Source organism: Psammomys obesus, unplaced genomic scaffold (assembly GCF_907164565.1).
Source record: "Psammomys obesus unplaced genomic scaffold, mPsaObe1.curated_primary_1811, whole genome shotgun sequence".
In the NCBI taxonomy this organism is placed as follows: Eukaryota; Metazoa; Chordata; class Mammalia; order Rodentia; family Muridae; genus Psammomys; species Psammomys obesus.
The window spans coordinates 18,544,601-18,567,041 of NW_026595981.1; the positions used below are offsets into that span (position 1 = coordinate 18,544,601).

At 48.9% G+C, this 22,441-nt stretch overlaps 1 protein-coding gene and 1 long non-coding RNA gene across 9 annotated transcripts in view; both read left to right on the top strand.

The window, feature by feature from the left end:
- The window catches only part of Spag9 (sperm associated antigen 9), a 122,403-nt gene extending 118,371 nt beyond the window's left edge, over positions 1-4,032 (top strand). For all 8 annotated transcript variants that reach the window (XM_055619852.1, XM_055619855.1, XM_055619853.1 and 5 more), the window contains one exon: positions 604-4,032. In XM_055619852.1, the coding sequence (XP_055475827.1) occupies positions 604-719 (116 nt within the window). In that variant the 3' untranslated portion in view covers positions 720-4,032. The remainder of the gene's footprint in view (positions 1-603) is intronic.
- Positions 4,033-16,526: 12,494 nt separating this feature from the next.
- LOC129686128 (uncharacterized) lies at positions 16,527-21,836 on the top strand. The gene is made up of 3 exons (XR_008721586.1): positions 16,527-18,505; positions 18,660-18,744; positions 19,762-21,836. It is a non-coding gene; the product is annotated as an uncharacterized LOC129686128 (long non-coding RNA).
- The last annotated feature ends 605 nt before the right edge of the window (positions 21,837-22,441 follow it).

The following is a 22,441-nucleotide window of genomic DNA, read 5'->3' on the forward strand; positions in this document are numbered from 1 at the left end:
TAGCTTTCATGAATGAAAGGAAAAAGGAATTTCAGAAGTCAAGCACTGGTCTGGGTGAGTATAGGTGAAGATTCTGGCTCTCATTTTTTTTTTTTTTTTTTTTTTGTCATTCTTACATTTAGTGTGCACGTGTATCCACTGTGGTATACATATGGAGATCAGAGGCAGTTTACATGAATTAGGTTCTCTCCTTCCACCATGTGGTGGCAAAGGCTTTTATCCACTAAGCCATCTCACTGGCCCCCAACTCTTCTTGTACTTTTTTTTTTTCATTTGTGTGTGGGCTGTGTGTGTGCACGCATGCATGTAAGTGCGCCATGTGTGTATGGGTACCCTTGGAAACCAGAAGAGGGAGTCAGATCTCCTGGAACCCTAGTTACAGATGGTTGTGAGCTGCCCCACATAGGTAACCGGTCCTCTGGAAGACTATCAAGTGCTCTTAATCTCTCATATCTCCAGCCCCCTGGTATTCTTTACTGTGTTCTCTGCAATAGAAATCAAACAACCTTTGTGCATCAAGTTCATAGGCTAACTATGAGTCCAGTTCACAGCATTTGTATTTTCTGTATTCAACCTAACCTCAGTTCCCTTATGTTCCCTTAGGTGATGAAGGTGGAGAATCTGAACTACTTGGAGAGGATCTTCCACTGGAACCTTCGGTCACCAAAGCAGAAAGGAGTCACCTAATAGTGTGGCAAGTGATGTGTGGCAACGAGTGAGCCTATGAGAGGCCAGTGGAGATGAGGAGCTGCCTCTTCTGCATGGTTTATTTTTTCTTTCCCTTTACTTAATGCTCTTTTTGTGAAAGACGTTTCACCACACAATATGTGAGCATTTTTCCCTGTTACCTTATATTGCAAAATCTGTCCTATGTTAACAATACAGAGGAGCGAGCTAGTTTACTGCACCAGTGTTAATGGGAAATTTCAGTATATCATGAACAAATCAAGGAATGTTTACTTTCTGCAAACTGGTGAATTACAGGAAGCAATCCAGATGTGGTTTGCTCTGCCACAGTCTAATGTCACTCACTTAATTGATGAGGTCATGTTTTAGCTGTCACTAATAATGGAACTAATGGAAAAGACTTAATAAATGAAACTGTACCAGTAAGTACAATAGAGTTTTCCCCAGTGTATTATAGAATTGACACACTAATAACAGATGGAATATCAGGATTCCTCTAAATGTCCCAAGAGGGCTAAGAGCTAAGTGTAAATTACTTTCACTTTCAATTCTGACAAATCTTGTTTATATGGTATATAAAACTTTGTTTTCATCAGATTTGGGGGGTTTTATATTAAAGAAATTAAGGCTACACTATTTAAATAAAATTTCTTGTTCCTGTCTCGTTAGAACTCTAAAGTTTATGAAGCCTGCTTCTCTGAATATTGTCATTTTTTTTAGACTAATTTCACCCATTTTCATACTGACATTTAAGAAATGTATTATCTGAAGCTTAGGAAATATTCTGGGAAGTGTGGAGGACACTTCAATACTGGAAGGATGTTCTAAAAGGAAACTGTGTTTTGTATTCCTTGTCTTAGAGGATGGTGGTAATTGATTTCACTTTTTTCCATGGAAAAAAAAATGTACATGTTAGCTTAAATGTTCCTAGGCTGCTCTTAACCTGTTAAGGAGGGGACACTGTGGTGGCTGTGGATTCAGCCCAATTAGCTGAATGCAGAATGATTAGGAAAGTTGATTTCTTTTGTTCTGTGTTAAATTATCAGACACCTAATGCTCGCTTGGTATAAAATAATGCTTCAGCAATTGTACCCTGCTTAAAATGCCATCTCCAAGGGAAGTGCTGGTGGAAGCCAGCAAAGTCAGCATTAGTCTTTCCATTCACAAAATCCATTTGAAAAAGTAGGTTCAAATCTAGCTTTAACTGATAACCTTATGCATTTTCAAAAACGATGCCATAGGGTTTTTTTTTTCCTCAAGCTTTCTGAAAATGTATGATTTACCATTTCTTACCCACTGCTGTAAGCAAAGTTAAACATAATTTTAAGTGCTATTTTAAAAATTAAAACATATAGGAAACAGATCCTCTGGTCATTGGAAGGAAGGACCACTTCATAGACAAGAAATCAAACACAGATTTCTAGTTGTCTAAGCATTCTTAGCATACCAGGATCACCCCCCACTTGTGATACAAAATTATCTGTAAAAAGTATACCAGTGATTTTTTTTTTTTTTTTTTGTGCATATACATGATTAGGCTAGATCCTAAAACACATGGGACCTAATGAGCATGGGAGGCTTTTGTATTTAAAGCACATTGGGCACACTCTAAAATGTGGCCCCTGTATGTTTTAAGAGAAAAACACCTGTTTTGATAAAGCATATTATATTATCATAGAGGATAATATTTTGTTTGATCTACTTATTCATTTTTCTTCAGAGCAGATCGCTTTTCCATAGCTTGTTCGCTATGTCTTTATTTTAAATCTGAGTTACTTGGGGCAAATACTTTTTAAAAAGCATTAACATTTATTAAAATGTTGTATAAATTCCTAAGGAGACACCAAAGTTGGGGAATTTTAATCCCAAGAAATGTCCTAGAGTCAGACCCCTTCATCATTGTTCAGAAGCTCTTTACCTGTTTGTGTGGTCCAGAGTAACTCAGGAAATCAGAAGCTAAAGAAGACACATGCATTTGTGTTACCCTGATTATAACTGTTCCTTTGAAACTTAGTGACGTTGACTTCATGCGCAGACTGTCGATGCATGTTGATTTTAGCTCAAGATCCCAAATTGCTGTGGCCCTGTGAACTAATTTCAAGGAACAGAGAAAGCAGATACATCTGTACAGATTGTTTTAAGGGCTGGGCTTACATTTGTAATTCTGCTTCTTACTCTCTACTCCATAACATATATTCTTGTGATGCTTATTTTGGCCAAGGGGGTAATCTTTGGAAGAAATGCCAGAATATAAAATGGTTACAAACAGTAAAAGGGTCTAAAATGTCATAGTCACCACAAGGCAGAGGAGGCTTGAGTGCCTCTGGGCAGTCTCCCATGCAAAAAAAAAAAAACAAAACAAACAAACAAAAAACCTGACTTTTAGAGGAAGAAGGCAGAGCACTGAGAGTTCTTGTTTTGTTACATCTGGATTATACACGAGACTGAAACATACGAAATTACCAATGTACAGCCATTGTTGGTCTATAAAAACAGCAGCATTGCATGTTTCAATGTGCTAGGAAGTGCAGGTTAAAATCTCTGTGAGCCAAAAGGAGACTTTTCTAGAACTCAGTTTTGAGAATGTCTTTCTCTTAACTCATATAGAGCCAAACTGGAAAATAGTATGTATCTATTAGAAGTTGCAGCTTGCTGGGAGTGAAAAGCATTTCAGCACAGAGTGTGCAGCGCATCACTACTCAGATGGAATGTGTTTGCTGTGGAAAGGTTAAAATGCACTCTCAGTTGCATTGTTCTTTCTTGTGAAGCTAAGAAGAGACCACTTAACTTTCAGCCTTCATAACAGAACAAAATGCCTCATACTAAAAAGAATGTGTGTCTTGAAAATGCCATGGAAATGGATATTTATTTCCTAGTAAGTATTATGACTATTACCAAAGGACTCAACCAGATTTAGGGTTCTTAATTGATCATGTTGGGAAAGGGGCTGACTGCGTCCCACTTTATAAGATGGGAAGAGAAGGAAATAAATGTTGAAATCATAAATGCTTTTCTAACAGGGTTGTGCTATTCTGTAACACTAATTGTCTTTTTCTTTCTCTAAAAAAATGAAGTTTTATTAATGATTTTGTCACATTATTTCTCGATATTTGAATATGTTTTAACTGTTTATGTCCTAAATTTGTTTTTGTCCTAGACAGCCAGAGCTCCCCTTGCCTCATGGCCTGGGCTCTTGAGCGTCCCTCTTGTCTCTTAGGCGCTTTGTTTCTATGCGCAAAAGCTCAGTTAGCAGTACAGTTAGCTCAGTATTTATTTCTACTATGGAATCCCTGGGGTTCGGAATGTAACTTTGTACATGAAATATATATAAATATGTATATGAAACATGTGAGCTCCAGTGTGCTTTGTTTTTTCCTTTCTTGGGGCTCTAGACTTGGTTTCTATCTGAAAGTCCAGTAACATCTCCCGTAAAACATCATTTCTGAAAGCGAAGATTATAGTTCTTTGACACTGGCTAAAAGTGAGCAGGGGCCATTTAGACTTGTCTGTGGCTTACAAGTCCAGAGGACACATGGCAGTGGTCAGGAGGGCTTCAGCTGACAGGAATGCTGGGTAAACTCTGCATGCGGCCTCCTGCGATTGATTACTCAGTGGCAAGAGACATGTTGCAGTGTGTATTTTTGACACGTGTGACGCACTTGTTCAGGGAGGTGAGAACATGAATGATTATAAAGGAGATCTCACAGCAGCACAGCATTTATTGCAGTAGTATTTAATGTGATACCAATGTGTTTTGATTATGTTTTCAAGATAAGTGAAATTTGGTGAATGGTGAGATTTGCTGCCAGTGAGTTGACACAGTGGATAAAGGTGCTTAAGATCACTCCATAGAACCCATATGAAAAATGACCTCTACAAGTCCTCTGTGACCTTGGCATGTATGCGGCACATACACACACGCGAGCACACGCACACTCACACTCACATACACATTGGGGGTGGCAATTTTAAAAATTAAAATTTAGTAATGGTGAAGTAGTTCTTCTCTTCCCTTTTCCCTCCTTTTCTCCTCCTTGCCCCCAATGCAGACATCCACATGCCCCTCCCTTCTGAGTGCTGGGATTAAAGGTGTGCACAATCACGCCTACCAAAGACGACGACTACTTCAGCTTCTCCACAATAATAATAATCTTTATTTTTTTATTTTGTTCTTTTGATACAAGCTCTACTTACTGGCCTTGGCTTCCCTGGAACTTTCTGTATAGACTAGGTTGTTCTTGAACTCACAGAGTAAGAGACAGTGGGGTTGGGTTAAGGAGCGCTGGAATACTTAGGATTTCCAGTTTATCAAAGGAGATACTGAAGCCAAATATTTTAGTTCTTTGCTTTTTTGGCCAGCTAAAAGCAGCATAATAGCTTCCACCCACAGAGCTAAAAAGAGTTGTGATTTGAGTTTAGGCCCTAAAATAGAGAACAGGATGTACCCTGACTGTGGGTATGGTAATCTCACCCAGCAGTGGCAGTTCCCAGTCAGGCCAGAAGAGGGAGCTGTGGCTATGCTATGCCCTGGAGCCGTTGCACGGTAAGGTTTCTCCTGCTTGCATCGCAAGTTACCACTCATTCTGATCATCAACAGGCAATTGGTAACATTTGCTTACAAGAATGAGAGCAGCAGCCAGGCATGGTAGTGCATACCTGTAATCCCAGCACTTGGGAGAAAAAGGCAGGCAGAACTCTGTGAGTTCGAGGTCAGCCTGGTCTACAAAGTGAGTCCAGAACAGCCAAGGAGAGAAACCCTGTCTCAAAACATAAAAAAAAAAAAAAAAAAAAAAAAAAAAAGAAGAAAAGAAAAAGGAATGAGAGCAGCCCACCTGGATCCCAAACATCTTGTTTCCCAGGAGACAAAGCCTCATTTGTTCGTGGCCTTTGTGTAGTGACTGTGAGGTTTACCCTCACCTCAGCTTCAGAGTCCTTAGTTTCTGATTCCAGGGCAGTTGAAGACTGGGATATTTAAATTTGCTGCTACCTTACAAGGACAGACCGTATTTCCTCTGATGAGCCTGAATTGCTTGGGAAGACAGGTCTCGCTCGTAGTTTTCATAGGAAGGAGCTGTTAGCTTCATGCCTCGTGTCATTTTCATGACGTTTAGTTTTTCCAGATGTGTGTCCAAAAAAATCACAGGTGATCTGCAGAGAACCCACTGTGGAGAGCATTACTGAGCCCAAGTTATCCAGAGGCCTGGCCGTGGAAGTGCCCTGCCTTCTGGTGGGCAGGTCTGACAGATGAGAAGGCACCCCAGTGGTTGAAAGCAGATCACCTGGCCATGGAGCTGCTGCACCTGGGGTTAAGACCTGCCTTCCAGTCCTGGTCCACCAGCTGCTAATTTGTGACCCTCCGATAGTTACATAACTACCGTGTCCCCTCGCTGCAGCACGCCCCAGCCCTACGGGGCACTCAGCAGCTGCCCTTCGGGGGTCCCACAGGTCGATGTGTAAATGAACAAGAGGAGCACAGGTTGATGGGAAAAGCTGACACAGAAACGTCTTACATGTCAGGAAAGCTGACATGTAATCAAGCGGATGCAAAGCAGGGGTTGGACACATGACCCTGGATTGTTGTCCACTCACAATGTGATAAAAATAACATTTGGCTGCAAGAATTTCCCATCTGTTTGTTAGCGTTCCAAGCCTTGTGTGGTCCTCGGAGGAAGGTGGTTCCCAAAGAAGCAGAGGTTCTTTGACCCTGGGAGATACCTTTTCTTGTTGCCCTGCCATCCCCAGTTTAAATAAAGAAAAAGAGGTTTATTCTGAAAATTAAACACAGGCTACATTTTACTACATTTTACATTTTACTACATTTTACATCTATGGGCTAGTTCCATTCCTAACACAGAGAGAAGTGTGGAAATAGTGGTAAAGTTGACATTTTTAGAGACCATTCATATATACTTGCCACCTGTTGCTCATAATGCTTTATAACAAGAACCAAACTCGGCACATATCATTAAATGGAGAATAGACACAGGACTAAGTAAAATTAACATCAAATGTACAACAGAGCAGGGAATGGTGTCCAGAAGGCTTCTATGTTTTTGGTATGACTTTAAAGCTTAGTAGTACTCTTGCCAAGCAAGAAGGCAAAATTGCATCTTTGGAAATATTAGCAGGGCATCTCAGGCACAGACACCCTTAAACAGAGTAACAGTTAGAACCCTGGTTTTCCTCCTTGGCACCACAGTGATAATCTCGACATTCTTGGTTTCAAGAAAACATAAGACCATGTATCACTCAGCAGTTAACAAGATGCCTGTATCCTTCAATGCAGAGGCCTCATTTTCTTTTCCCATTGCCTGCTGCCAACAAGCCTACTTTCTTTTACCCTTAAACCATCCCAGACAAGGATTTGTGGTTTGAGTTTCAAATTTTGGAGTGAATTTTCAGCTACTGGCCTTCCATGATTTTTGGTTTGGTCTGCATCTGTGGGGGCAGAGGTAGGGGTCTATTTGTGGGGGGGGGGGGACATCCATGCTTCCCTCTTGGAGAAGTTACCCAGGACTTTTCACAGAGAACTGGGAGCAGCAGCATAAAGCATTCTTCACCAAGAGGCAAGCTTTACTCCGGGGCATCTCAAGCACTTGTGTTTCCTGGGGGATCTGGGCAATCATCAACACCTTTAGACACCTTCCTAGGTCCCCTTTAGCAACTGAGATGATGGGGTGAGAGATGAGGTGTAATGAGGGAGAGAGTCCTTGAATTACAGACCCCATCACTCACAGAGCAGGAAAGGAGTTGGGTAAAGGAGACCCACTGCGCCAGGAAGAGATCAGACTCCTCCCTTTTCAGCACAAGGTGGCGCCATACTGGTGTTAACCTTCCAAGGGCCAGGAAGCCCAAAGCCAAGAGCACAACAGCAGACATGAGCCTGGAACTCTGGACTCATTGACTCCCTGCTCCCTCTTCCCCCCCACTTCACCCTTCCTGTTTTTTCCCACTGCCCTGGTGCTCCTCCTCACTCCTTCACTAGGGGCAGGAAAACACTTTTGTTCGGCTCTACCGAGGTAGCCTATAGCCTAGGCAGCCAGGGACCCAGGCATGAGGCTGGTGCTGAAGTGAGCAGGTTTTGAGATGGATAAGAGAAACATTGGCCTAAGGGATTTGTGGAAGTGTCCATACCACAATTTCTGTTCTTTGAAGTTGCAGAGGAATTTCTGCTGCCTCTGAGCATGCTAAAGGAAATGTCACGGAATCAGCTTAGTGAGTTGCTTCAATGGAAATTTCATCCAAGCCGATAACAAATAGGAGTTACATAACTCAGCAGCAGGTCACAGCACTAACTAAGCCCATTATAGGCCTTCAATCCACATCTATTTCCTGGCTTTTATCGCTGCTGCTGGAAAATAAAGGAGGGGGTAAGGATTAGAGGGAGAGCATTTGTGTGCCTAGAATAAACCTCCAAGGCCTCTTTCCCTCTCCTCTCTGCAGTCCCTCCTCATTTTACTCTCAGGGACCTCCTGCTAGTCCACTGCCCTTGCCACCAGGAAGCTCCCAACCCCCTCCCCAGATGCTCTGTGTGACCACTTAGCGTGGTCATTTTTCTCTCTGAGCCTTGATTTTCAGAAAGTTCTAAGACACAACAGGGCTGGGCCAGATGGATTTTAGGATAGCTTTCTGGCCCAGGATTTGCAACAGTGTGGCAGTGGGGGTGGGGGGAGGGCAGGAGGGTTCCTCCACCATCTGTGTTAGTTACATGTTAGTGGATCTTGCTGGGGGGAAGAAGATGAAGTACACATCACCAGAAGGCTGGGACAGGTTTTGACTGTCATCCCCATGGAGGGGAGACAAGCTTAAGGAACATTCCCCAACACAAGGAGCGGGTCAGAGGGTGGATGCTATGGGGGGTAAACTGGGAGCCACAGGGCCCCTGGTGAAGCACCCCTGTGGCCTCCCTGAGGTCTGTCACAGTCCAGCCATGTCAGCTCACCTGAACCACACACCCGACTAAAACAGGCACAGGCCTGAAGGATGAGGCATCTCAACAGCAGTGACTACCAGCCTCAAGCTTAGGGAGTTCAGAGGATTCAGTTATTTCAGAAGGATGAATACAAATGCCCCAAACTCCAGCCAAAGTGCCTCTAGGGAGGTAGCTCCCCCCATCATCCCCACACTGAAAGCTCCATCTGGGACTGAGCCCTGTGCACTGCAGTCCAGACCCCAGAAGCTGGCATGGCTGGAAAACACAGGGAAAGAAAGGGAAGAGCCAGGTTGTGGCAGGAAATGACAGAAAAGCTGGGGAGGGACTGGATTAGCCAGAGAGTTTTGAGGGTCCTTGCAAAGACCATTTTTTCAGGCAGAAGCCAAGCTCCCAGCCCTTCTTTCAGGGCCCTGGTCCAGTAAGGAAATGGCAGGAACATCCTACGGACAGGAAAGCCAGGCCATCACCGCCCCTCTCCAGCTCTGAGGCCCTTAAGATAGAAGACTGCTAGAAGCTGAGAATGATCTGCTGGGTGGTAGCACTGGGGCAGGCTGTAGCTATACACACACACACACACACACACACACACACACACACACAGTGGCAACATGGTGAAAACAAAGGTAAAGATTAAATGCCGGGGAACATGGATTTCCAGAAGATGGATGTGGCCCAAAGAAGCGGTGGCCCCTGAGTCAACTGGAGACTTTTCTAGAACCCCAGATCCCTTAGACCTCAACTGCATTCAGGAACTCAGCGTTCTTCATTTCTCCAGGGCTGGGCTCTACGGTCATTGCTGCATCGCTTTTTCGGAAAACTGCCTGGCTGGTCTCGTCAGAGGCTGTAGCTGGGGTCCAGGGCCAGGCCCATTGCCACTACCCACAGCTTGACTGACATCATCACCATGGTGGGGAAGGTGGTGTCCTCTGTTGAGATGAGACAGAGGGTGAGCATGTTTGTGAGTCCCCAGCCACACAAGCAGTTCCAGAATGGGCTCTCAGGGTCACTTGCTGTCACTCACCCCAGAGCAGACACCTGGGTTATATGAGAAGCTCTGATACCAGAGCTGTATAAGGCACCCTGGCAGAGCTCTAGGGGTCAGGTGGAGTTCCATTTGGGGACACCAGTGAGTCCCAGGGAGAAGGCAGTGGTTTATATAGGAATGGTGTTTGGTGGGCCAAAGAAGACCATGTGACCACTGGACTGAGTAGCAGAGGCTTCCTGGCCCTGCCAAGGTATTCCTGCCTCTGCTCCTCAAGAAGGGAACAGCCTTCCCCACCCCCCGAGGTTGAGGGATGGTTCTGAAGAGAGCTGTGAGAACCATTTTGCTCCTCGCTGCCCCATGAGTTCAGTGCCAGGGACTACATGCACATCCAGCAGACATGAGGCTCAAGAAATGGGATGGTGAGTGCCCAGGCCTTGATGTCCTTCCAGAGCCTGTTTGTCCTTGTTGAAAGAGCTGGGAAGTCAGCATAGACTATTCTAGAAACTTCCCTGGGCTGCGCAGGGGGACAGGAACACCAAGATCATTACAAAAACTGAAGGCCAGGTCTGTACCCATCAGCTGACTGTCCTGTCTTTCCTGAGCACAAAAGAGGCTGTGAACATCATATTTGGTCCTGACCCACTAAAAACACCCAGCAGTACTAATTCTCCAGTTGTGACAACAGAAACTGTCTGTAGATGCTGCTTCATGTCCCCTGGGAACAAAAGCATCCATCCATTTGAAAACCATGGTCTTGGAGGACAGCTGACCAAGGACTCTAGGATGGCCCGTCTACCTCGTTCCCAAAGCCTTTCTAGCTGATGTTCCTGCTGTAGTCTCTTCAGGGATTAAAAAGTCCCTTTTGGGAATCTGGTAATAATTGTGACCCTCTTTCCTGGATAGGCTCCGGCTGCTCATTTGAAGGGAGTGTGTAGAATCCAGGTCCTGACCCACAGGGTGATGAAAGGAACATCTGCCTACAGGGAATCAAGCCTGGATCACATCGAGCCGGGTCAGCCTATGCTTGACTTCCTGACCCTAAGAAGAATGCAGACACTGGGGTAAGAGTGACAGGGGAAGGATGGCAGCGGGGTTACAGGAGAGACCCCTACCCGTTTTAACCTCTAACACGAGGCCATGCCCCTCAGGCAGGTGGCTGTGTGCTCAGCCTCACTTGGAACTTTACACCACAGGCCGCCCTGACTCAGACTGTGCTACACGACCTGTGAGTGTCAAGTCTCAGAATTATTTCCTATGGCTAAATGACCTCAACACCTGCCGGGTGTACCTGCCCCTGGAGGCAGGGGATGGACCTAATGAACCCAGAGGCAGCCTTTAATTTTGGGTTCTAGAATGGAATGATGGGGGAGGGAGAAATACTAAAACCTCTAGGAATTTCCAAGGCCTTGGCTGGCTCTGCAGTGTATTGTAAAGATACTCAGTGTTCAACACCCTGTCAGTTCTCTCTCCCTGGCTGTCTGGGCCTCACTTTCCTTGTTTGCAAAATGTAGACTTTTGAGGACATGATGTGTAAAAATCCCGTGTCAAGGAACTTCCTACATAGTAGGGTTTTCAAGTACATTCAGTCAGGAGTCACACATTATCCTATGAAATGATTATTCTCACTTTATAGCCAAGGAAGCTGAGTCTTGCCCCAAGTCACAAAGTCAGCAGGTGTTAGGTCATGTGATTGGGCCTGGCCCCTGGGTGGCACTGTTGAGCACACAAAAAAGCCAACCGGCTGGAGGATGGAAGGATGGCCCGCAGAGTGAGGACAGGCAGGGCAGTTGCCTGGTCCAGGGAGGAGGGGCTGAAGATGACAAGGTTTGGAGCTCCAGGGACTGGGTGGTGGCAGTGCTATTAATGGAAACAGGGAAGTCCGGAGGAGGAGCAGGTTTGGGGCCAGGAGACGATGAGTTCATCCTTAGACATGCTGACCCTGATCTGCCAACAGTGGGATATTTCGGCTGAGTCTATCCACAATTCAGGGAGGAAAAATTAAGACCTAGTAAATAACCTTGACCAAAGCCAAATCCCCAAGCTGCTCTTGCTCTATCCAAGGCCTGGGCCTCCTCAAGCTGCAGTTAGGATGGTGGCAGCCCAGCCCCAGGCCCAAGTTCAAATCCTGCACTGACCACTGGGGGTCACCACTGTGCACAGACTTCTAGAACTGCCAAGGTGTGCCAATCCAGAAGAGTATGTGGAGCCAGGACCCCCCTCATAAGAGACAGAGGTCTTTTCCCCTCTTTGTAGAAGATAGAGGAGGCTCAAAAGACCAGAATCAAGTTATCAGGCAGAAGGCTAAGCTTTTCCCAAGAGCCTGATTAATCGCCATCGGGTTCTGGTGACCTTGGAGGCAGGAGACAAGAGCCACAGAAACCCCTCACCTTGGGTGCTTTGAGAACAGCAATCCCTGCTGCCCTGGGGGACACAGTGTTCAGGGATCTGGTGACCTCGCTGGGGGCAGGATCCCAGCTGTTTCAAGCCTCCGAATTTGTCCCTTGACATTTGCGTCAGCAGCTCTGCCCTTTGACTTTTCACTCCCAAGAGAGGAGGGTGGAGGCAATTAGGACTAATTATTTGCAGTTCGATTGGACCAGTAGTTTATTGGGGTTTGGCCTGGCTCTCTGGTCTCCCCCACCCCAGCTTTATGGTCTTGGTCTCCTGGGGAAGCTGAAGAACCAAGGGTAGGAGTGGTTATGCTTGGTCTCCTAGTGTTGAGAGCCCTGTGGGAAGGTACGCTTGTAAAAAAGGCTTGGAGAGGTGTCCCCACGCTTACACCCAGCTCAAACCCTCCCCACCCCCACCCCCAACCAGCCTCCTGCTGTGCTTGGACTTGTTGTGACATGTTCCCAAGTAGGCTGGGCCGGGAGAAGGGATGCCAGTCTCCTGGCTGCTTGCCCAGGCTGGGGGGTGGGGTGCAGGGCTTGAAAGAGCTGGGGGGGGGGGGATTGGGGTGGAGGGCAGGCACTGTAGAGTCCATGGGGCTCCCCAGGCCCTGGACCTATGAGGTATCTGGTTCCCTCTATATTTGGCCTCAACATTACTGACATGCCCTCTCTGAGGGGCAGGCGGCCAGCCATACACATGATGTCTCCTTGCAGGGTCTGGAGTATTTGTGGGCTCTGGGAGAGGCAGCCGGCCCCGGGAGGGCTAGGAGGTTTAAGGGAACATTTCCACCCAGCTCCCGGTCAGAAAGGAGTCAAGGGTAGATGGCACAGAGAACTGGCCCTGAAACTTTTCTAAGAATTCCCAGTACACTTTTGAGAATGTTCCTTTTCCTCAGGTTCCCCGAGGAAGTCTTAGGCTCTGCAATGGCAGGGGTGAGGTGGGGCATCATCCTAGCCCCTTCCCTTAAGAGTTTTCCAGGTATTCAGGTACCATCCCGCAATTAAAAAGCAGATCCCTTTATGCAGTAGGCACCTACAATCCCCATATTTCGAAGGCTGAGACAGGAGGATCACAAGGTTCAGGCCAGCCAGTGCTACCTAATGAGACTGTCTCAGAAAAAGAAATGAAAAGGACCTTCCCACACACATACATACCCCAAAACAACTTTACAACTTTGTTATAGATTTACCCGGTTGGTCCTCAGTGTTTGCAGTTTCTCTGATCACTATTATTTCTAAAAAAAAAAAAAAAAAAAACTAACTAAATGAAAAATAGGACCAACACCAGCTTTTCCTTTTGCTGAGTGTGCGCATGCCCACAGGAGGGACTGACATCGCCCCACTCAGAGCATAGCTTTGAGAAACCCAAACACTTCCCTGTACCGTCTTGCTCTCCCTGCCAGCTTCAGGCAGAGCCGCACACGGCAGCAGCTGGTGCTAGCACTGTGGGTAGACTCTTGTTCCAGGAAGTACTGGTCCTCTCACTCCTTGGCCAGAGCCCAGCACCACCGACAGCAGCCAGCCCTGTCCTGGGAGACCTCCTCCTGGGCAACTACCCTTCCCCAGCCTCCCCAGGACAAGCAGGTAGCAAGGAGGCTTCACAGATCCTCGGCTGGCTGGTGCAGAGGGCCTCTGCACTGCTCACTGCTGGCTGCAGGAGGACCCAGTCTGCTCTCTGGGAAGTCACATGACTGCCATGCTCCCCGAGAAGGCTCTTGCTCTGGCAGGAGTCTGGGTCGGAGAGGCCTGAGCACCAGCAGCTTCCTGGCCCTGTGATCTGAGACTCATTCCCAATCTCCCTCTTCGACGCTGGTTTCTTATTCTATAAAATGGGTGGATGAGTTGCTCGTCACGGGGCCTAGGGTAAGCGCTAAAGCCAGGGGATGTTTGTAAAAGCCCTTTGTGAACTACAAAGGTTATGGAGGGTAGTTATTATTCTTATGGGAAACTAGTAAATGGTGGAAGAAAGACACCCCCAAAGCTGATCTCAGCTGTCGGTACAAAGGCCAGGCCCACACCCACCAGGTCTGTGATCTAGGGTCCCTCCAGCCCTGCTGAGGAGCCAGCCTGAGCCAGCCGTCAGTGAAGCCTTGGCTGGAAAACAGCTTTCTGCTGGAGTGGAAGCCAGCCTCTGGCCTGTGGTGGGGAGGGTCCAAGCTTCTACTGACAGCCATGGAACTGCTATTTATTAACTGCTCCCAAAGAGTGAAAAAGCATGTGGAGGCGCACCCCAAGAAGAAGCTCATTTGGATGGGTTTAGGAGGCGTAATGCTTAGGGGTTCAGAGAAGGCCCAGCACTCAGACACAACAGGCATTCAGATTCCAGTGGCTAAATGCCCCTGTGTGGGGCACAGGGGAGAATGTGCTACCTCCCATTTCCAGTGTCAGCACATTAGCCTCAGTTTCTTGATCTGTGAAGCTGGAATAGGTCTCCAGGATGGCTGGCCATGCGGTGGGGGAGGCCCTTTGCTCTGCCCCAAGGGGCCTCAGGAAGGGAACTGAGGCCAGGTTGCCTCTCCCTGTCTGGAAAGGAACAACAAGCCTTGGTCTTGACCAGTGGCCAAGAGGGCAGGTCTCCTGGCCCAGTCGGGCTCCAGCTCCCCACCCCCTCACCCAGCTGCTCAGCAGCCAGCTGTCATGAAGTCATTGCCACCCTCCCAGCCTAGCCTGCTTGCCCGGCAACCCCCTTCCCTTTCCAGCCCTGCCCCGCCCCCGTGCTGACATCCCATTTGGCAAAAAAAAGGTTGGAAAAGCCGCTGACTCTTTCAGACCCTGAGTTCATTGACTGGTCAGGGCCCACTGGCCACAGACTGATCATGAGGGAGAGGCCCTTGCAGGGCCTGGAGCCCCCAGCCCCACCTGCCAAAGCATTCCTGTAACTCTTGCCGACACCTCACACCCCAACGCTGTTACCCATACTCTTCTCTGCACCTTCACAAAGATCCTACACACAGCCTCCCATGCACAGCACCTTCCACAAGGACACAGCGCGCACGCACACACACACACAACTTTATACTGTGGAATGAGTTCTTGGCCACCCGTGGCCACGACAGCCACTAAGCTGTTCATGTTCTTATCCTTGATTTTTGTCCCCTTGAATTTCACTAGATCAAAAGACACAACTGGGCTGAGCCATAGGGGATGGGACATGGAGTAGTGGGAGTGGGGTAGGGATGCCGGGAGGTAGAGGGTGTTAGTCCTCTGGTCTGGAAGGTGGCTAGCTCACGGGAACAGGCAGTAAGAGCTGAGACTGCTCTTCACTACTAATACCTACCCTGCTCAGGGGTGGAAACGGGCCTGAGAGGGTAGGCAGCGAGGGCTAGTCACACGGACCAAGTGCTGTCCCTCCCCCACCCCCCCTTTTTTTTTTTCTTCAAGTGTGCAAGACTAGAGCAGAGGCTGGGTACAGTGGCATATTCCTGTAACCACCCGGGGAGCAGAGGCAAATCTCTGGAGTTTGAGGCCAGCCAGATCCATACAGTAAGATCCTGTCTCAACAAAACAATGTACCCTGTCTTCCTACCACACTGTGCCCAAGCTTCTCAAACAGACAGAACCAGCTTCCGCTGGTCTGTCCACAGCCTTCTCGAGGTCCACCGCCCAGATGGGCATTGGATGAGACTTTTGCCCTCTGCGCTGGGGGCACAAGGTCATTGGAAGCTATCCGAGGGGACCCTGCTACTGAGCCACAGCCTTCACCGGCCTAGAATGTGATGTTGAGCTTAGCTTTGTCCGAGGTCTGCCCTTGGCAAATACTCAGCCGCCATCTCCCGAGTCACCTCCCTCCTGACCCTCCTCCCTGTCTTGGTGCCCATCTCCAGGTCTCACACACGGAACCGTTCTGCGGCTGCCCCGCCTTAGGCTGCTCTATGGAGCCCCACAGACAGTAAACTTCTCCTGGGAGGGGTCTACTAGAGGCCCAACGAAACTACCGAACACATGACTAAACCGGGTGTCTGTCCCCCGCCCTGCCCTCCCCCCAGACTGCAGGTGGGGCCTCTGGAGTCCAGTGGGAAAAGCCATCAACCAAGAACTAGAACTTCTGTGTCCTGGTTGTGCCCTGCCTTCAGTATGCAATGTAGTCCCAGGGGCCGTGTGTGCACAGTTCCTCCGCACACCGGGGCTACTCGGCTTCTTTCTCTCTGGCTTGGAACAGGCAGGCACCCCCGTGGAGCAGACCCAGGCTGGGGTGTCCTACATTGTAAATAAAACTGCTGCCCAGAATAGTCCAGAACATTCACAACCCGGGAAGCAGGGCAACAGGACTAACTGTGGCACCTTCCCCCCTGCCGCGCCCACCTCCCCCCACTCACATGGGACTGGATCCACTCTAAGGAGCCACGGTCAACATCCTGCTTCCGGCAGGCCCTCCTGGAGGCCGCACAGAGGGGTGTTTGTTCGCAGTGGGCCGCGGGAGAGATGCTAATCACGTTGGATCTCTGGTCTGGGCTGAAGGTCAGGAGGTAAGGCGACCCACGGCTATAAATAACTGTGCCAGGCTGCTGAGGGCAGCTCGCTGGATCCGCGCCCCTCTCTGGCCGGCCGGCGGGCCCGGATTGATTTCTGGCATCCCGGCCACCGCGGGAACTTGAACCCCAGAGAGCTAAAGCGCCATGACCTTTGGGGGGTGGTGCGCAAGGTCAGGCCAGGCCTCCTGGGCTTTCCTGCCTCCTGAATTCAAGCATTTGCACCTTTGTCACTGCGCAGAGGCCAGAAGGTGGAGGTTGTTGTGCATGCCACCCCCAAACGCAGGTACCGGTACCCCTGTACCCCACCCCACCAAGCCCTAGTCCTCAGCCTGTTCCAGATGAGAGAGGCCCAAAGTGTCCCAGCCAGGGAGGGACAGCCCAGGCTCCAGAGCCCAGCCTTGCCTCCAGAGGCCTGATCTGGAAGGAGTTGACCCCAGAGAGCTATGTGTTCTCAGCTAGATGGAAACAGCCCTCGGTCTCACTTTGGAAGGCAAGGTGGAGAGACTCTAGTGGCAACAGTCTGGCAGCCGGTCCTGCATCAGGGAGGCAGGCACCTCTTTCTGTCTCCTATACAGAAAAGGGGGGATTTAACCGGGGGGGGGGGGGGGGGTATGCCTCTTATTTTTAAAAAAAAACCTTTTTGGGGGGGTCCCGGGGGAAGTGAGTTTTACAGGATGACCATTACACAAAAGTGGACATAGCCCAAGCTGCACATGTGGCCAATTCCCAGGCGGAGAAACAGCACCAGGCAGTCCTCGCCTCGCTTGTGAAGCCCTGGGTTCCGGAACCGTCTGGGCGCTACTGATAGGGCTTGCCTGTAATCCTAGCGCTCAGGAAGCAGAGGCAGGAGGATCAGAGTTCAAGGTCATTCACGCCTACATAGCAAATCTGAGGCTACCTGGACTACATGAATCCCTGCTTCAAAAAAAAAAAAAAACTAAAACAAAAAACCCTCCAATCAGCTCCCACCAACACCAGAAGACCCTCCCACTGACACCCGCAAGGGCACGCCCCCTCGCAGCCAGCCCTCTAGCCCTATCGGCTGCTACGGTTTAGGACCAGCCCACTTGTGACCTGGAGGTACTTTTGCGCAGAGTCCTGTCTGTGAGGTCTAGCCATGCCGTCTTCGGCAGTCCCGGGCCACTCGTGTAGGCCACTTGTCTTCCTGGGAACTTGTCCCTGTGTGACTCTCATAATTTAGCCACCCATTTTACTGTTGACGGACGTTGGGGTGGGTTCCAGTGCCTGGCAACAGTGCAGGGCATCACTGGGCCTACTCCAGCCTCTGCCCGAGAACCCACAGAAGAGATAGGTCTCTCCAGCTCAGGGAGCCGACTTCTCACCAACATGGTGACAGAACGGCCCAATGTTGGTTTTCGTCTTTCATTCTAAAAAGAGAGTTTACCTCCTTTTTTTAATGGAAAATACAGAAATGTAAAAGGGAAAGGAAAGTCACTATTACTACTATTTAAAAGGCATTCATTCGGCCAGCCAGTCAGTGGCTGTTTTCCTGAATCTCTTGTAGGTCAGACTCTGGACAGAGAAAGCTTGTTTCTCCCTCAGGTGGCCTGGAGGCTGGGCCTGAGTCTAGCCAGCAGTGGCATCTTCCAGGCACCCTCAGCATGCTCCAGAACCTCCATCACGGCCCCTTCTCCCCACACCCCACACCCCACAGCCTCCATCTTGCATCCAGGCCAAGACGACAGGGCTCACAGTGCACCTACAACTCAAGGCAGGGCCCCAGGCCTTGGGCCAGCCAGCACCCTAGGATCCAACACTGGTTATCCCAATGGCCTGACAGTTTATCACAACTGGGAGAGGGGTGAGAGAGGCAGTAGGCAGGAGTCAAGGGTTGCTGCAGGATGTGGGGATGAGAGTCAGTCCTCTGGTGGGGAAAGCCTAGGTGGGAAGCCTCAGAGGCCCGGCCTTTGCTCTCCATCCCAAGAGTTAAAGAGAATGGGGCTTCTATTTGCTTATTGCAGTGCGAGACATTGAACCTGGGGCCTCACACAGATAAGGCAGTCACTCTGCGTGGGAGGTAAGGAGTCTCAGCTAAGTTATCCAAGCTGGTTTTGAACTTGCTATGTAGGCCTTGATCTTCTGATCCTTTTTTGAATTGGCAGGATGATGGTCTTACTGACCTGTGCCCCCTCCCCAAGCCAGCTACTGCTGTTTTTTTTTTTTTTTTCTAGCTCTCTGGATACTTTTAGAAACAGGAGACAAGAAGAACAAAGGCCCACAGTGGAACCGGTGGTGGAGATTTCTGCCTTACAGAGGGTAGGAAAGGAGGGTAGACTTGCAGGCCTGGGAAGAGGTGTGATTGGCTGAGGTCTGGAGAGTTTCTTTCCCTTTGTTCATGCACATGACTCCACTTTGGTGTGAGAATTTCTTGAAGCCAAGTCAGTTACACTTGAGAACTGAACCAGTCCTGGGAGTCCTAAGAGAGGAGATAGGTTTATTTTCATTCATTCATCCATTCATTCATCCTTTCATCTTTTCATTTGACAAGTGACACATGTTCCCCTTGGATAGAAGGTCTAGTGTGGCACATTTCCCTGACTGAATCCTTAGTGGTCATACAAAACCCTGTTAGAGTATAAAGCAAAGTCAAGGACTGGATGGCCCCTCCACTCCCCCACCCCCAAGCTTCCTTCCTGTCCTTGGGGCTGAGGTAGGCTCCTTGGGTTGGACTCAGGCTGAACAGCTTTTCTAGGCCTAGAGCTCGTGGCCAGGGGATGCCCAGGACATCAGTGCAGAGCTTGAGCCCCACCCCTTCCTCCTCAGGCTGGGGCAGCTCCCTCCCCTCTCGTCGCTAAATCACCAGCTCCAAGTGGGTCAGTGATGGACCACACAGGCCCAGTACGCTCAGAAAGCCATCTCCCAACTTGCCACTCCTCTGGTCTCCTCCCTGCTTGGCTAACCACAACTACCTCCTTCCAGATAATTAGGCAAAACCCTTATTGTCACCATTCATTGCTCACCCTTCATCTATGCCAGAAAATGCCCTAAGCGCTACCTTCAGCCCAGAGTGGCGGCTCACACCCGTCATCCCAGCACTCGGAGGGTAGATATAACCATCAGATTCAAACCTGGCCTGGCTTGTACAACTCATACCAGTCTAGCCAAGGTGACATAGCAACAACCTGCCTAAACAAACAAACAAACAAACAAACAAACAAATAACAAAAAAAATCATACATTTGCAGGAAAGAATGTACTTTTTTTTTTTTTTTTTTTTTTTTTTTTAGAAATGCCCTTTTTAGAAAATTCTGTGTTAATTTCAATTATGTACAGGTGCCCAGGGGCCAGAGGAATTGGATCTGCTGGGAGTTGGAGTTACAGATGGTTGTGGGCCAGCTGATGTGGTTGTTGAGAATTGAACTCAAGTCTGAAAGAAAACAGTGCGTGCTCTTGACTGCCCGGCCATCCCTCCAGCACCCCTGGAGCCTCTCCTCCCATCTGAGCCCAGCCAGCATGGGAACTCACTGGATGCTCGCAATAGCATCTCCTTCCATCTTTTCCTTCCATTCCTAGCATGGCCAGAGCAGTTTTATCAAGATGTGAGTCAGCTCATGCCTGGTTCCCCTGTCCTGAGGAAAAGCTGAAGTTTTGGTGATGGCGTTTTACCGTATCTACCTGCCCCACCTCATCTCCTACACTGATCATTTGGTTCAGCTACTGGCTTTGTTCTCTGATTACACAACCCATGCCTCAGGACCTTTGCACTGGCTGTTTCCACTTCTTGGAGCCTCCTTCCCCCAAGTATCTCCATGCTTTGCTCCTCCCCTTCCTCACGTCTTCATCCGGGTTCTGCCTTATCCAGGAGCCTTCCCCATGACCTCCGTGTTGAAAACTGAAGATCACGCCCTGTGCCCAGATCTTGCTTTCTAATACCGTCCTGTAATGAAGGGACCCACGGATTCTTGGAGAAATAGCTGCTTCTCGGATAGGGTGGGAAATACGCAGGATGAGGCTGGACTCTCTCAAAGCATCCCAAAGGAAAGACTGGAGGACAAGAGCCACCCAAATGTGGGTGTGGCCGACAGCGCTGGAGCAGCTGCGCGCACGGCACAGCAAACAGGGCTGGATGATAGCCCAGTGGCAAAACACATTCAAGTTTATTTTATTTTGTTTTACTTTATTTATTTTTGTATTTTGAGACAGGATTTTATGTAGTCCTGGCTGGCTTTGAACTCACTGCATATAACTGAGGATGACGTTAAACTCCTGATTTTCCCGCCTTCACCTCTGAAATGTTGGGGTTATAGAGGTGTTCCTACCATACCCAGCTCTCAGCAGGCAAATTCTGATTTAAGGACATCTACAAAATACCTGACCGGGATCCCTTCAAACCACTAGAGTCAACAAAAAACACGGGATGTGTGAGGGGTGCTGTGGCCAAGAGAAGCTTCTAGAGGGAAGACAATGAGCTGGAATGTGGTATGTGAAGGGCTCCTGGGACAGAAAGGGCTTAGAGGAACAAAGGAAGTCTGGTAAAACAACTGCCGAAATTTCTACGGATAATAATTACCATGGGGTGTGGTGATACTGCAACCCTAACACTCGGGAGGCTGAGGCTGAAGGATGGTGAGTTTGAGATCAGCTTGGGTTCCATAGATTCTGGCTCAAAAGGAAAAAAAAATCATTCATGCAGTAAATGCAAGATGTCACCGACAGAGAAAGTGATGGGGAAGGGACATCAAACTGAGCAGAGTGGAGCACACAAGTAATCCAGCGCTCAAGAGGCATAAGCCAGGAGATCATGAGTTTGAGGCCAGCCTGGGCTATGTAGTGAGAGCCCTTCTCAACATAAATAAATAAATAAGAGGCAGCTGGATGACTCAGGGCAAAGCATTTATGACAGCCTGGCAGACTGAGTTCCTTCCCTGGAGCCCATGTAAAGCTGCAGGGAGAGAATGAGCTCTGTCAGAGTTGCTCTCTGACCCCTCACAGGCAACCCAAGGAGTGGGCATGTTCCTTGTGCAGCATGCGCACGTACGGTAATCATGATCCAGAAAGCAACCATTTTAGAAGCAGGTAAAAAAATAAAAATAAAAAACCAGAAAGAAAATAATATCACCCAAGCTGCCATGCCCCTCCCTGGCTTTTCCTTTTCAGACCTTTCACCGTTTACTCTGCCGTACATTGACCTCACAAATTCTAGGACCTGTAACCCCCTTTGAGTCCAGGATTTAAAGTCTCTAAAGGTGTCTGCCTGTCCACTGCTTGTGCCCAGAACTTCGGTCTGACAGTAAATATTTGTTGAATGACAAATTCCCACAGATAGTCTGTTAAGCTTTTCCAAGTGCCCCCTGTGCCTGAATACGTTTTCTATTGTTGCCAAATAAACACAAGATTATGTATGTGCAGCGCTCTGCTCCCTGTTGGCTTCTGATCTGTGTGTGTGTGTTACTGTTTTCCACTGTCATTTTCTAGTCTGTGCTGATATTTGCAGGCCAGCGAGCGGTTGAGGTTGAAGAGACAGAGGCTTTGGGGACATTTCTTCCTCCGTGTCAGCTGTGCCACATGGGCAGGAGGGCTGGCGTGATGCCAGGGCCACTGCGGGCCACTCCCTCCCTCTGACGTCAGATCCGTGGGCACCAGATCCTGCTTGGTGGTGAGCCCGGTGCGTCAGAACCCAGGGATTAAAGCAGATTTTGAAATCCACTGGCTTGTCTTTCACATGCCCGGACCTCCCGACAGCTTAGGCATTGTGGAAAATGCTGTGTGCACATGTGGGGCAGGGGTGGGGGGGGGCCACCCTTGATGGGTCACATGCAGAGCCCTGGGCCATGGGGCTCTGAGAAGCTGAGCCCCAAGAAAGGGCAGGCAGACTGTGGGAGCAGTCAGCCCCTCTCTCCAGATGCCAGGCAGCCCTGTTGTCGAGATAGAACTCAGGGCTTTGCCCAGGCTAGGCAGGCAGTCTACCCAACCTGTTTTGCTGATGGCCTGGGCAGGCCTTGAGGGGACCTGA